The sequence below is a fragment of the Hippoglossus hippoglossus genome, chromosome 22 (genome assembly GCF_009819705.1).
Source record: "Hippoglossus hippoglossus isolate fHipHip1 chromosome 22, fHipHip1.pri, whole genome shotgun sequence".
Classification (NCBI taxonomy): domain Eukaryota; kingdom Metazoa; phylum Chordata; class Actinopteri; order Pleuronectiformes; family Pleuronectidae; genus Hippoglossus; species Hippoglossus hippoglossus.
In genome coordinates this window covers 3,813,056-3,829,167 of record NC_047172.1, presented here as the reverse complement: position 1 = coordinate 3,829,167, position 16,112 = coordinate 3,813,056, and the positions used below count along the sequence as shown (strand labels likewise).

Below are 16,112 nucleotides of genomic sequence, written 5' to 3'. Positions count from 1 at the left end.
GAGACTCCAAATGACATCATCAGCACAAGATGGCAGCAGTGTTCGTATCCACGGTGTTTTGGCTTCACTTCTGGATCGTAGGAGGAGTCGGAGACACATCATCCATCTGTATTTTACCGTCTGTGGTTCGGACACGTTCGATTTAAAGAGTATAAAACATCATAAAGACGACAGAAAACAGTTTTAAATGTTGCAACATTCTTTTTTTTTATTATAATTAACAATTTGTTTGATTGCACTTTCTTAAAAAATATCTCGTCACAACTTTTGACAACAACTGAAAAAAACTTGAAGAAACTCAGGAATACCAGGTAAGAGGGGAACTGCTCGTTTTCGTCGTGGACGACAAACGGTCGAGAGTTTGAAGGACGGTGGCTCGGAGAACATCGAGTTAACAAACCCTCTGCAGAGGATCTGACCAAGAGAGCGGTCACCACACAAAGTCCGTCGGAGTCGACTGGACTTTCACACTGGTTAAAACTGGTCTAATGAGCCGGTTAAAAAAGCGGTTACCAACTCGCTTGTCTTTAAAGAGGGTGAAGTATGGCATGGGACATGAATCCTTATTCTTCCCTTCAAGCTCTTCCATCCAACACCTCCTCTGAACATCCTTCACGTCCACACTTTGTCAGAAAAACCATCCCGCCTTCTGCCCGATGCTCCAAATATTAAATTAATTCCAAAAATACAACATTTCCTCGAGCGGGAAAATCCTGTCCTAAAATCATCACTTCACACTCACTCATGGAAAAACACTCTGTCGACAGTTATGAGGAAGAAATCCACACATTAACACAAACATACACACACACACACACACATCACCACGTTCACATCACGGTTCAGTTTTCACTGCAAAGGCAAATTCTCAAAAGGCCGCGTCAGGCCGAGTCACAGCACCGCACCAAAGTCCCTCAACTCCTTTAAATCACCTGAATGAGCAACAGAAACAATTAAACAAATGTAACTGAACCCAACGGCCGTTACAATCCGTTATTCTTCACCTCCAAAATAAAATTAAAACCAAACCAGATAATAAGTAAATCCTGTCACTTCAATGAAACTCCTTCAAAAGCTGTTTTTTTCCACAACTGAGAGACGACATCATTCATTTCTGAAAACTTTAAATTATTATTGTCATAAACACAAGTGTACTTTGCGTGAACAAAGGAAACTTCGTAGAAGAAAATTAAAATAACAGTAGGTTGCTCAACATGAAACATCACAACAACAATAAAAACATCTGTTAACCCCATGCCATATAGAAGCCGACCAATCCGGAGGATGATTATTGGTTTAATGTCGCATTTTTGGAAAGAAAAGCGTAACAACTCCCTCTGATACCGGCAACGCTGAAGTTTCTTCAGTCAACTAAAGTCGTGTTTCCTTGTTTTACTTTGGTCAGTGAAAAGAGGAACTGCAGTGGTCAGACTGACAGAGAGAGAGGAAGGCGTGTTTTGAAGAACATATAAAAATAAACAACAGCACATCCAACCCTCCCGTCGTGATTGTATCGTGGTTGGATTCCAACACCGAACATAAAGGATGGAGTCATCAGACGCCACTCATCGGGCTTGACAAGTTAAGTGGGTCCCAAGAACGTCCCCCCCCAATATGGGAGGTCAACAGTGGGGGGGGGGGGTTGGGGTAAAGATAGTGGGGAAGGGAAGAAGGCGATGTTCCCACCACCGGAACTTTAAGGCTCCAGGTCCAGCTCCTCTTCAGCATGTTTACACATGTGCATCAGCATCCCCTGCAAAACAGATCAAACGTCCATCAGGCTACGGCTACATCTTCATTATTGATTCATTCGACAGGTAAGTTCTCGTTTGGTTCCGTGTGTAGCATCAGGAAATGGTTCAAAATGCCCATCACTGTTTCCCAGAGCTCCAGGTGATGTCATCAAATGTCTAAATACCCACGATATGTAATTACCTTTAATGTGAGACGAGAGAAAGAAACACAAAAACAACAACAGGGAATGTGTGGGGTTAACACGTCTTTCTTTACCTGCTTGGAGCTGTTGCGCGAGGAGAAAAACTCTTCACAGTTTTTCCAGCGGCACTTGAGCGTCTGGAAGTTGGCACTGGTGTGGTCGTTGATCAGGTGCTGCTGCAGATGCTCCGTCACCCCAAAGACCAGCGAACAGCCGTGCCACTGTCAACACAACACGGAGTTAGGAAATCAATTAAAAACTCCACAATGAAATCCAGCCAGGACATGTCGCATCAATTCATCTCCTCCCGGTTCCACTTCCTGTCCCTTATCTCACCGAGCAGCGGTAGTTCTGCATCAGGTTCAGTTTGGTGGCCTGCACGCTGCCGTCGTAACAGCCCGTGTAGATCTGAAACACACAGCACACACAGATGTTCACGTCTCAAGAGACACATTCATACACCCCCCCATCGGATGAGATCACATCCCTGCTGGAAATCTTACCAAGTTCTTGTGGATAGTCATACACATCACCATGTCCTTGTGTCCACCGTAGACCTGCAGCTGGTCGTGAGACTGAGGAGGAACAAAGAAACTGGTTAGTTGTTTCTGTGGGAGCAGAGAAAAGCAGGGACTGACTCTGAGTGTTTCATTAATCTGAGAGGACAGATGGTGTCAGGTTGCTGACCTGCAGGTCGTAGACTCTGACCAGTTTGTCCAGGCAGGCGGTCACCATCACCTTCCCCAGGATGGACACCACGGTGACAGCGTGACTGTGACCTTTATAGACGCGCACCAGCTTTCCGGTCTGCAGACACACAGCGAGGCAGGACATAATATAAACGGGATTCAACGACACTACGAGCTGGAGTTTTCACACGTAAACATTGTATATTGTGTATAAAGAGATAAAGTGGATTACTCACGTGGATGTTGTGTGTGTAGACGCACTGATCACTGGAGCCACTGAACACCAGATCATTGACCACCTGAGAAGAGACGAACGATTAGGAAATAAACTCAAAATATTATTCATCGGCACAAAGAAAACATATAACATGAAAGTATTATATAGACACAACAAATGGAGTGTAATTATATAAAGCTTTTCCTGTCTTATCGTCAACTCATGGCACTTAACACTAAAAGTTGCATTCACCCATTACGCACACATTCATACACTGTTGACACAGACGGGCAATTTGCGAGACTTTGGACCGGAGGTGTCGGAGATCGAACCACCGATCTGGTTTAGTGGATGACCCTCTCTACCCCCTGAGCCACAACTGTCCCTCAATGTTCCTCTATTAAAAAAACGGAGAAGATACCGTTTCAGTCTCACTCCTCGTTTACTGGGACACTGTTTATAAACTCCCACTTGCTCACTGGTGAAGTCTCGGCGTTGAGGTTACCTTCATGCAGAGGATGGTTTTGATGTGCCCCTCCAGCGTGCGCAGCAGGAGTCCGTTCTTGGCGTCCCTCACGCTGATGGTGCTGTCGTAGGAGCCGACCAGCAGGATCCTCCGCGCTCCCTCCTGCGATGTGGCCAGACAGCTCACGGCCCGGGGCCCGTGGCACTCGAACACCTCCATCTGCTTGTTTGTCTGAACGACGCAACAGTTGATAAATAAAGACAAAAGCCACTGAACGGAGATTGTGGCTTTCAAATACACCACCCCCCCGCAAATAGATCATTGTAAACTAACGATACAACTGGTTCTTATCAAGAGATACACAATAGATAGTTTCTATCTCAATTTTAGTGTCCACAAACATCCTGGCAATTTCTAGAGGGTACATTTATAATTTCAGATAGAAATTTAGTTTTTTTTTGCACGATTACATGCAGCACTTTTTATTATTGAGCTTTAGTATGTGTTCTATTGCATTATTAAGTCATGAGCTATTATTTGTCTCATTTTTCCTCGTCTCACATCCTCAGCCCAGCTGTGGGAAACCAAGAGTGCCATATAACGTTCATTGTGTGTGACTTTGCGTTTCTCACCTTGAGGTTAAAGGTCACCACGGTGCCGTTGGCCAGGCCGGCGTACAACGTCTTCCAGCGGCTGTGGAGGCAGAGGACTCGGTCTGACAGAGAAAACTGATGCTCCAACTCTTGAGTCTGTTGACGAGGAGGAAGCGTTCACAAAATGTGGCAGCATTGTGGCACATTGTCTGCAACGGTATCACTCAGTGTGGTTCACAAGCTCGGCGGTTATTTCAATGTGTGTTTTTACCTTGAGACTGTAGCAGCGGATGGTCTGATCACTGGAACCAGTATAAAGGCGGTGATGCAGGCACGGAGCCGCGGACACCCACAGGCAGCTCACTTTGGAGCTGTGGCCACCATACACACCCACACATTTATGAGTCTGCAACAAGAAATAGAAGAAAAGCTCTGTCGTGGCGTTCACAGAGAAAAAAAACCCTGAAATCCTGAAAATCAGCGGCTGAGTTTCATCCACACTCACCACCAGGTCGAAGGCTCGGACAGTCCGGTCTCCTGAGCACGTGTACAGCAGCCCGTTGTGGATCTGCATGGCGTTCACCGCCTCCTGGTGGCCCTCGAACCCCCCCTCAGTGGGCATTTCATCCTCACCGTGGTCAGAAGACACATCTGGGGAAGAAATACACACACGAAAACTATAAAGCAACATGTGACGTGTAGACTAAATCAAATTTGTGCATTTGCTTCTCTAGAATAAATGTAATTAACTTAAAAGTCATACATTCAGTTTAAAAAGGAGTTATTATGGTCTTCAAAGCTTAATCAAAGGTGACAACACATCCAATAGCTGCTGGTCAACAACAATAAACCGGTGCATGTTTCCACTTCTCTAAACTCAAAGTTGTAATTTGCTTTAAATGTGTCAAGACATGAATGTTCCCTCAAGTTTTGTCCTTTGTCGTCATATAAGCTGCTTTAATGAGGCTGGAGCATGAACATCTGAAGACGTGTGGACCATCCATTAATATAGGGTCAGGTTAAATATACACACTTTCACAAAGTCGTGTCCGTTCCTCACAGCGCTCATCCGGCTCCACACTGTCACTATGAATATCTTGCCCATAAAAAGTAATTTGGGCGCTCTAGGGTCTATTTTAATTTGGCATGGAGCCTGACATGTCTAATTTTGGCTGCTCAGAACATGGCAGGATTTAATGTTTGGTTACATGGTCACAACTTAAAGACGCTCCGGGGGGGGGGGTTGAATTTCTTTTATACAATTTAGTGAAGGTGAGCTGCCATGACTGAAAAATGCAAAAACCTGTATTTACTTTTAAAAACACTAGTTCAGCCCTTATAACACACACACACGTCTCCAGAGATGAACAAACCTGAGGAGTTCTTCATCATCCTGGGCAACGCGACGGGACACGGCAAGTCGCTGGGGGGAGAAAAGATGGAAAAGTTTAATCTTAATCTGAGATTGGACTCAATACGATAATCAGAAGCAGCTTCAAACAAAAAACAAATACGATCAGTTGAATGTTCAGCTATTATCAATTCTGACTTCTCTAAAATTGACTTCTTGCATTTTATGACTTTGTAAAACTGTGCCACAAACCTCTCAGAGGATTTGCAGATGTCCATGTCACTTGTGGAGGTGACCTCGTTGCAGGCCAGGTTCTGTGGCACAGGTCTGGAGGAGTGTGGGACTTTAGTGGGATGTGGAACATCTGTGTGGGGCTGCTGACAGACTGCAGTGACCTCCATGCTCTCCTCTGAATCTAAGTTCACCCTCAGCTCAGTGGAGGCCATGTGGGGAAGCTCTACCATGTGTTTGCGTTCCACTTTCTGCCTATGCACCTCCTCCATGTTCACGTCACCCTCTCTATCGTCTGTGGGCAGAGTGGAGGTGCTGACCTGGGAGCCTCCACTGGGTCTCCTGCGTGGCCGGAGCCATCTCGGCCTCGAGAACTCCCCATCCACCTCGGTGTCACTGCTCTCGAGCTGCTCCGTCCCTTGCGCCTTCTTCAACACCTTCCTCTTCTTGAGCTTCCTCACGCGCTTTCCGCTGCTCAGTTCGGACGGAGAGGCGGGCAGATTGAGCACTGAGGGCACCGAGGGGATCTCGAAAGTCTTTGTGGCTGCACAGTCGACTACGCCCCCCACATCAGAGCCCTTCCTGCTCAGTGAGAGAAGCTTTATGGAGGATTCGGTGTCAATTTCAATTTTCAGATAGTTCCTCGTTGCCTGGACGGCCTTGTCCACTCTCTCGTACGGTCCTGACGAGCTCTCGTTGTCTCCGAGGTTCTCCCACGTATGTTCTGTTTTGGTTTGGTAGAGCTCAGGATTTCTCTCAGGAGACGGCTGAAAGCTGAGGGCAGGATCTGCAAACAGTTTCAGAGGCACATTGTTAGTAAACTGCAGAGTTAATTATTGACAGAAGTGGGAGGACGCTGGGGAGTATTTTCACTATTTCCCCTTGAGCTACTGCACTTAAAGGTCAAATCAATTCGGAAGGTAAAATCCATGACTGTCTAAATATTACTATGAGATACAGATTAATAAAATGTCAAATGTTTGTGTTTAAAAGGTTAACGCCACACGGTGTTATGGGTGTTTTGCATTAAATGACATTACTTGGCGAAGACGCTGCAGCAGGAGCGACCGGCAGCTCCGGTGTTGTGCTGTGAGCACAGAGGGCCACATTATCCAGAGGGTCCGGCTCCGAGCTGACGTGGACCGGGGACTGGGGCTCCTCTTTGATAACTGCAGACATGAAGGGAAGACTGGAGGACGGGGCGGAGGCACGTTGAGCAGGAGGACTCGGACTGAGCGCAGCAGCAGCAGCAGTGTCCGTTACAGGGGAAAACATGAGGGAGGAAGCTATGTGTGGATCTGTATCCATGACATCCATCTTTTCTTCTTTCAGTTTGAGCTGAGGTGCTTCCTCCACAATACCTGTGTTTAAAAAAAGAGTTGATTAAATTCAACTATTGTTATTTGATATTATGACTTGGTTTCTATAGTTAGTTATAGTAGTAGCATCCACACAGACATGGGCTCTTACCTTGCATCCCTTTTAGTAACTCAATGCGCTTGTTTCTCAGTGTGCTCATCTCTACAGCCACCTGAGGAAGACAGAGCCACACAAGAACCGTCAGAAAGTGAAAACTGTTGCTCGTAAGTGATTCATATTTAAGTGGATAAATACCCTGGAAACAAAACATTAAGTTTGCACTTAAACCAAAGAAAACAAGGGGCTTAGAAGCAGTGAATCAACACGAATAAACTATGAGACAACAATGGAATTAAAATGAGACTGACCCCGTACATAAGGAATCTGTAATTGGGTGAAAGGATAAATCTTGAAATGATGGGAGATGTATTCTTCTCACCTGCTGTTTGACCACCATGAGGCGCTGCACCTCGATGTAGGCGGCCTCCAGCGCAGCGCGGGCCTGGATCAGGCTGGAGTCCACAGTCTGCAGGGAGCGACTCAGCTCCTCCTCCCGTAGAGACACCGCCAGCAGCTGGTCGATCTGCAAACGATCTGCACAGAGCACGGGGGACACTTAGAAACACAACTCTGGCTTACATGCAGTCTTTGCAAGCTTAAATCTAATGTAGCTGCAATGCTAATGTCCTGCACAGCGGCCTCAAAGACCACTGAAGCTTTGAATCAATCAAGATCATCAGATTCCATCAGCAGAGACAATATGTAACATCCATTTACTGTATCCATAAAAAACACCAACCTTTTTTGGTTTTGACCTTCCGTCTTTTGCTGTTGTGTTCCAAACACGACGTCTCTGCACTGTGAGCGTCCTACAAGAGAGAAAGACAGAGTCAACACAACTGCAAAGAGACGCTGACACGTGAAATCGGTTTGGACTCGGTTTCATCTACTCACCCCAGCAGCTCTTCGCCTCTTCCCTGTTCCCTGAGCGTCAAACTGCTCCGTCCCTGAGCTGCTGTCCCCGAGCAGCGAATCCGACCGCTGGAGGGCCTTCACTGTCGCTGAGGTCAGCTTCTCTGGCTGCTTCTGTGTTTTGGCCCCAAACTGATCGAGTGTGTGATCCACCTCTTGTTGACAGGGAACGTCTTTGCTCCCTTGAGCGAACAAGGTAGAGATAGAAGATCCCTGTTGTTCTGAGCTGAGGTTTTCTCTTTGTGACATTTCCTTCGACATGAGGGACTTAAACAGTGAGGCAGTGGATTCGGGGGCCAGGCTGCTCTCTGATAAGGAGCGTTTTCGCGTGGCACCTGGAGCAGAGACTTCCATCAACGACTCCCAGCTGAGACCCTCTAACCGGGGAATGTCATCTTCCTCCTGGCTCTGGTCCTCCTGTTCATTCGGCACCATCTCTATCCCAAACCTGGAGTGTGACAAAACATAACATGAGCTGAAAGCAGCTGAAATAGAATAACTTTCACTGTAAAATCTAAATGTCAGACAGAGAAATGTTACCTTGGCATCCCTTTCCCCTTGTCTTGCTTCTTCCTGACCTCCTGATACACCTGCTCCCAGTTCACGTTGCGCCGGGAGCCGGAGGAGCTGATGAGTTGGCGCACAGTGGGTTTGAGCCCCGAGTCCTTCTCGGAGTCACTCCTCCGCGACTCACTCAGGTTCCTCACCCGTCTGGCGATGTTCAGGTTGGGCTCGTGGCCTCCTGCTTTGCTCTTGGAGCTGATGTGTTTGGTCAGGTCTCGTTTTAAGACGGGAGGAAGCTCAAGCTTAGACTGACTTGTGTTCGATCCTGACACGGTCTGTGCGTCGCCACTCCTGGAGGTGTCACTCTCTGAGCTCTGCGCTGCCTCAACAGCCTGCAGAGCCTCATCTGGGGCCAAGGAGCAGGTTCGCTCCTCCACTTTCCCGCTGTTCTCCTCGTCCCTGCTTGAGGCGGCAGACTCCGAGTTCTCCATGGTGGAGGTACTAACTTGTAACGACTGGAGGAACTGGCGGCTGTCTGAAGATTTCAACGCAGGCTTTTCTGGCCTGACTGATGAATTTGGTTTGGCGGCATCCTGCCTGCAGCTGTTTTCTTTGTTTACTCCGATCTGACTCTGAGCACAATCCCTCTGCTGCTCCTCCACAATGTGCTGTGAGATTTCCATCCTGTCGCTACCTGAGCTATCCAAAGAACCTCTCTTTTCTAACACGGTCTGTCTTTCTTTCCTGGGGACTTCTGGGAGCTGCCGTTCCTGCCTTGATTTCAGGGGCACAATAAGTGGAGCTTTACAGCCGAGTCCACTCTGTTTTGAAGTGGGCTTTGATTGTGCGTTCCCTTGACCGGAGACCTTACTCAGTTGCGTGGCGAGAACAGGAAGTGAGGACGTCTTCTTATCTTTCTGCAGTGAGGATTTAGTGACCTTCTGACTGGAAGGAGCAGATGCAGAGTTCTGGTGTCCTTCCCTCTGAGCACTGCTGCTTCTACTGCTGCTGCTACTACTGCTTTCCCTCGGTTTGGTTTTAAAATCTGTTTTTGGCCTCTCTTTTGCTTCCACCGTTCGTCCACTAGAAGGCAACGGCCCTGGTTCCCTCTCAGGTCGGGACAGCTTGTTAACGGCACTGGTCTCTGGTGCTGTATCTTGCTTCTGGGGTTTAGGGACTTTGGGGTGCTTCTCTGATGAATTTGGGTTGGTGTCTTTATGGGGCCCGGACTCGGAGCCCTTTGTGACGGGATAGGGGGACCAGCGACAGGCTTTGTCCAGCTTTGGATTGCTACCACAGGTCTTAGAGGTTTTACTACCGTTGTGCTCAGATTCGGCTGTTTGTCCCTTGCTAACTTGAACCCCGTTACTCGGCTGACTTCTCTCGTTACTGGCAGTATTTTGAAACTGGCTAGAACCCCGGGAAGAGAAACTGGGGGGAGGTGGATGCGTATTAATTGGCCCCGAGCTGCCCAAGGGACGGCCTCTTTGTTGGTACTGAGATATATTGTTTTGGCCGTAGACCCCATTACTACTGCCTCCGCTGCTGAGCCAAGGGAGTCGATTCTGTTGATTGCCAGACAACCCACCCTGATCCCACTGCCTCCTGCTCCACCCTCCCTGGCTATGCAAGCTTCCACCAACACACTCTTCAGATCCCCATTTCTGGAAGTTGGGAGGCTCCTGAGCATGCCAGGTGGCGCTCTTTCCCTGTTGACTGCAGTGCCAGGGCCGTGGCTCCCCTGATCTGGCACTGTATCGGTTGCTGCCGTACCAAGATTTGTGCTGACCAGATCCACCGAACCCCTGTGACGGCTGCTGCCAGGTGTATTCCCGCTGGTAACGCTCCTTAGCTTCTTTTAACCGCTGCTGAAACTCCTCCTTTCTCCTGCAATCATCTTCTTCTTTTGCCAGCTTCACAGCAGCAGCCTCCTTTTCTTTCCTAAGGACGAGACACAGATCTTCACTCAGTGGCCACTTTTTAGGTACCTCTGCTTTCATAATGCTATTAATGTTCACAGTCATACGCACACACGTACATGTAAAGTTACAGGTATTAGCTCCTGGTCTTTAGTGAAGGTTGTGAGTATTAAAGCCACAATGCCCTCAAAAGAAATGCAAAGAAAATTCAAAAGTAATCAGAAGAGTTGTTTGTATTTGATTCTCTGAACACACAGAAATGTATCACCTGACTCTACCACTGCTCTTTAGCTCCACAGAGAGATTTACTGTCTTTAAACTCTGGGTTTTGGTTTTTTTCTCGCGCATAACATTTGGTTTGTTCTCACCAAACTCGTCACCATTGTTTGCAGCCAGCAGCTGTTTTCATGAATGAATAGAAGGATGTGTAAAAAGAAAATAGTTTGCTGACAATTTGAAAGTGGTAAAACAAAATCTCTCCTCCTCTCTGGCAGCAACGGTATATTTTACGTGATTTGAGATTTATTTGAATCTGTTTAACAGGACGTTAAACAGATTCTCTTGGCAGCCGTACATTCCCTCGGCACACTGTCGGCAGACGTCTAGGATTGGTTCAGTATGACCTACAGCTCAGGCATGTGACAGGCCGACAGCTGAGTGTCGGCTTTTGCCCTCAACCGTCTCCTCACATATCAAACTTTACCAGATGCTGTGGTCAGAAGTGTTTTCAAACGTTTTCAGTGAGATACTGAGATACTACATGTCTTCAGAAGAAAAAAAAGAAACCCAGCCCACATAAGGAAGCCTCGCAGATCAAGTTAAAGAAGAGTTTGTAGGTCACGGATATGTCACGTCTGAACTTCATTCGCAGTCATACTTTTTTATAGTCTGCACTCCTGACACACGACACGACTCTGCTGGACGTGAAGCTGCAGCTAAAAGAGTCTTGTGAGCGACACTGAGCAGAATGTGACTATACATGGTTTACAGTATGTTGTTCACACATGTAAACCTGTGAGCTACCAGCCATCTTTATATCAAATCACAGCAGCATCATTCACATGGATTTATCTCACATATGTTGAGCACTAAAAAGAGCAGAGTAGTTTTCACCAATAAATAAGCATTCATAATTTAGTTTTAGACCCTTTTTTCAAAGAAGGGACTTTATAATACTACATTTATATCACATATTCATTTACAACCGTTGTTCCTCCAACTTAAAACCCGATAACATCGTTAAATTGTTTTTTTAAGAATGCCTTACCTGATGAGCTCTTTTCTCTTTTCAATCAGGTCCACCAGTTTCTGGTCGAAGTAGTCCTCGCGGTCGTTCCCAGCATGCTTTTGTTCCGCAGCCTCCACATTCTGCTTGTGCGTGGGACTGGAAATGTGGCTGGCATAATCAGTCAGGCTCACCACCGTCACCTTGCACACTCGGCACTCATGTCCGCAGTCCCTGGGGAGGGAAGGTGAGAGCGGGCGTTCAATCGTTCCTTCAGGCATTGTCCTGAACTTGTCTTGGATCGGTTTCTAGTCTGCAGAGCCTTAAAGGAAAGTACTCAGGCTCTACTTTCTGTGACTTAAAAGTCAGAATACAAACAGGAGAGGAGAATACTCAACAATCCTTTTCAAAAATATAACTTGTCCGAATTGTTTATCTGTCGCAGATCAGGAGGTAGCTAACTTGCAATTTTTTTCCGTTAAAAAAAGTTTAAATGTTTATCATCCTGATCTTTGTTGTTGTTTTTTCTTCAGCAGGCCATAGGTGGCGAAGCGAGGGCAGGAGCAGCCAGGCTGGACCCGGGCAGCGTGCTCATCTAGCTGTTTATGTCCAGCCACCACAACAAGCCATGCAGCACAGCACCGGGACGCAGCACAGCAGCCTAGTGTCCGGTCATGATGGTGTCCGCTGCGCTGTGAGACTCAACACAAGGCTATGTCTGTATTTGACCCCCACACTCCTCACTGAGAGCCGGGACCCAGCCCCCTCCAGGAAAGCATGTGTTATTAAAACAGGCCCGAGCAGCCCACGGACCAATCCCGAGCAAAGCCTATGAAACTGGAGACTCCTGCAGCTGCTCCCAGCCTCCGCTTCAAAAACCTATCCCAAGTATGTCATCCCGTGATTCTGATACCGGTTGTGACTCTGCTGGCTCCTTCTCAATTTTCTGTTTCAAATTTGTGTCATGGCATTCGGCCATTATCTGACCTCTGGTGCAGTTGGCAACCTTTTCATCAACGGGGATGGTTCTCAATCAAGCTGCACCACATTTTACACACTCATACATATCAGTCTCAGGGAAAATGTGGGAAAATCGCACAATGTTACAATAAAGTTAAAAAAGAATCCATGGAACGCACTCTGATCCAAACCAAAATATATTGGGTTCCTCTCTGATCCTTCTACGACTCTTTGGTGGAGATTCGTCCCGTTGTTTTACTGTAATCGTGCTTTAAAACAAACCAACACACAAATAAATGGACAGGGGTCCAAACATAACCTCTTAGGCGGAGGTAATAAAATGTATTTGGATCAACACGTTTGTTCTCAGCTGCAGCGGTGAGGAAACTGAAACCCGAATTAGTAATTAGTACAGCAAAGACGTCAAATAAAAGCTGTATCAAGTTAAGCTTCAGATACATATTACTAGAGAGGCAGTTTTCTAAATCCATGTGCACTCTATTAATATTCTATATTTTTCTTACAACTATACCAGCTCCAGTTTAAAAAGACGCTCAGCAGCAACTCAGGACCTGAATCGATATTTGTACTTGTGGAGATTCTTCAAAGTCAGCAACGTGCCACATGCTTTCATTAATCTCCACGGCAGTCACAAGATACCCAGTTGCCCCCTATCGCTCGGGCCTGTTGTTCCGGAGAGATTGTGTCTAAATATACGTGCCACACTTGAAACAGCTGCCCATATATCCCCTGATCCAGCACGTGCCCATGTGCACACGTGCCTCATGACCCAATTTGATTTTTGACTAAACATTTCATACCCTTAAATGTTCATTTTAAAATGTAAACATTCAATAGGGGTGTCATCAAGAATTGTTTGGGAAATACAATGTTGGTATATTATTAATTTCTGTAATGCATCGATGTTTCCATGATATCTGTGCATGCTGTGTATTTTTAGACACTCACCGGCCTTTGAGCTTCTCCAGCTCTCGGTGGTGCAGCATACTCCTCATGTGCTCGTCCATCTCCTGTAAATAGACTTTGTTAATTCTTGAAAAGTTGTTATTTTTAAGCATTGAATGTTTATTTAGGTGTTAGATGCCACAAGAGGGAGAATTTAACAAGAAATGCAACTGAAAACAAAAAACGCTGTAATAATGTTGAGTGCAAAAGGAAATGAAGTATTAATTAATACATTAAGTAGCATGACTCCATATAAATATAAGTACATAAACACAAAGCTATGTGCATAAAATAATGTGCATCAGAACATGTACTTTATATGATAATGCTAATTTAATTATTTGTAAATCCTTCATATTTGTTTTGTCCACAGCTCCTGAACGTATCACATGAAATCCAACAGTACTTCTTTGTTTATTCTGTATGAATCTTGTCTGAGGGTGAATTACCTGCTTAGAAACGTGGATTGTTTCACAGAGGATGCACTTTCTGTCTCTCGCCATTTTGAATGAGGATTGAATGAGGGTGGATCTCAGCCCATTACTGTCAATAGAGAGAATGAATTTAATGACAACACTCATTAACAGCTCACAAAAGGACAAAGCAAAAACTTCTGTGTTTATGATAAAACCGGACTTACAGGTTCAACCTGTGGAATATGAGCAGTGTACTGTACGTCAGTAGTTGAGCTCGCAGCAAGTCAGACAGATCAAACCTCTCTATTCCACAACATGCCTCAGCACCGCAGCCCAAATACCAGCACAGAGTTCAACCTGGACAAGGGTCTAATTCCAGTCTGCTGATAGAGCAACTCTGTGGCCAGGAGGCAGCAGAGCCATGGCAGCATCAGGCCTATGTCTGGACAGGAACATTTCACATTCACAAACAGGGTGAGAAATGTGGGGCAGGAGTCAACTGCTGGTGAAGCTGTCTGTGACGGTTTTTATACGCTAACACAACCTTCTGTAAACACAACTGACCCAGAGGAAAAACATGTTTCTGCTCTGAAAGGTTATAGGTTTATGAATCTAGGGACGAACCCGCCATCTTTGTCATATTTCTGATGCTGTCAAAATGTAAAACCATAACAAAAATATTTGGTAAACATCCTATTGCTATAACAGAATTAAACAATACCGAAGAAAAATGCATTTCTGTTTACATGTTATATGACAGAAAATGTTTATCTTAATTCCAGTTATCTATATTTGGTGGTGTTTTTGCTTTTGTTTAGTTAATTATAACAGTTTCGAGATTAAACTGTAAAATGTGTAAACCCTTGTAACATGTCTTCGTAACAAGGGTTTGATAACTACATGTTAGGAAGGAAAGAATTCCTTATACCCCCCCTCCAATATCTGTATCATCATCAGCCCCCAAAAAGCACCTTATCCACACTGCCTAACTTCCATCTATCGACACACAACTTTCCTACTTCTACCATATTGACTCATGACACCGTCAAACAGCAACGTTTACTGTACAACATAATGAATAATAACCACAGTTAAAGTCAGGACAGCCCATCGCCCTCATTAGTAAGACCTATATTCTATTCCTGGTAATGTGGAGCCTGTTAAACTTCCTCCATCACAATGTGTCTTTGCAGCCAAAGCACCAGAGGTCAGCTGTTTACAGTGTAACATCAGGAACCAGGAGGATCCCAGGGTCAAATGACCTCTGAGGCTGTGGGTCTGCTGGGGCGGGGGGGGGGGGGGGGGGGGGCAAGCTAGTAACACAACAAACTATTCAAAAGTGATTAAATCTGCTGATGCACTGAACAAAGAATATCTTAAATCATACAAGCGATCGAGTCTGAACAAACATCACACAGCTTTCCTCTTTCTTCCTAAACTGAAGGGGGGCGTTGACTCCAAAGTTAATTAAAGCTTTTTTTTTAACGTTTATCACATATAATATGACGTCAGGTCCAAACGTTATCTCACATTAAAAGCTACAGACTAAGAGAGTGACGATTAAAAACTCATGTATTGTCACAACTTGAGGAGTTAGCTTAGCGGCTAACAGTTAGCTGCTCGCTGCAGCAGTTCCTCCATCACACGTCGAGTGAAGTTCGCTCTTCTGACGTGGTGATCGCGGTTGAACATAAAAGTTACCAAACCATCAGAAGTCACGAGACTGTCAGAAAATAACTCTCCCGGTAGTTTAACACGAGTTTACACTTAGCCTGGTTTCGATTGTTGTTAGCCTAGCCCAACTGCCCGATTAGCATGTGTGTTAGCATCTACCTTAACTTACGGGACGAAAAGGCGAAGAAATACCAACGACGGAATGTCCGGCTGCGTGAGTCACGAACTATTAACGCAAATACAAAACTGCGGAGAGATTTAACGACGTTTTACGCCGCTTAGTAACATTAACAACTCGCAGGTTAGCAAGCTAGCAGCAACATGCTAGCAGCAACAAGCTAGCCAGCGACAGCAGCGACTCAAAACAAGTGGATTGTTTCGGGTTTTACAAACGCGACAGTGTGCGCAGCCGCGACACATTGAATTTAACAAGTTATGCGTGTTAATGTGTGAGAGTTTAGTACCTTAAAAACATCCAGATGTGTGAGACTACAGCATTTTCTCCTGCACCGCTGGAGCTAACAACAACATCCTGCTCGACCCGGGAGGCGTTCACGAGCATCGCGCTGTGGGAAAACCGGACACCGCTTTCTGCCCCGGCTAAAAGATGTGATCTTGAGCTTCACTCGTTAAG

General features: G+C 45.9%; 1 protein-coding gene across 2 annotated transcripts; it reads right to left on the bottom strand.

The window, feature by feature from the left end:
• Nucleotides 1-181: 181 nt before the first annotated feature.
• On the bottom strand, nucleotides 182-16,094 carry znf106a (zinc finger protein 106a). 2 transcript variants are annotated; one of them, XM_034576889.1, is made up of 22 exons: nucleotides 15,943-16,094; nucleotides 13,838-13,931; nucleotides 13,392-13,453; nucleotides 11,505-11,696; nucleotides 8,355-10,259; nucleotides 7,797-8,262; nucleotides 7,642-7,711; nucleotides 7,282-7,436; nucleotides 6,954-7,014; nucleotides 6,524-6,844; nucleotides 5,505-6,270; nucleotides 5,275-5,324; nucleotides 4,407-4,552; nucleotides 4,173-4,307; nucleotides 3,941-4,057; nucleotides 3,348-3,539; nucleotides 2,862-2,924; nucleotides 2,624-2,743; nucleotides 2,440-2,511; nucleotides 2,273-2,344; nucleotides 2,011-2,157; nucleotides 182-1,753 (listed from the first exon to the last, which is right to left on the bottom strand). In XM_034576889.1, exons 1-22 carry the CDS (start codon nucleotides 16,038-16,040, stop codon nucleotides 1,697-1,699), a joined length of 5,361 nt encoding a protein of 1,786 aa, XP_034432780.1. In that variant the 5' UTR covers nucleotides 16,041-16,094; the 3' UTR covers nucleotides 182-1,696. The 2 variants fall into 2 exon arrangements, with proteins under 2 accessions (XP_034432780.1, XP_034432781.1); XM_034576890.1 differs by having other exon boundaries at nucleotides 6,524-6,739; nucleotides 15,943-16,058.
• Between the last annotated feature and the right edge of the window lie 18 nt (nucleotides 16,095-16,112).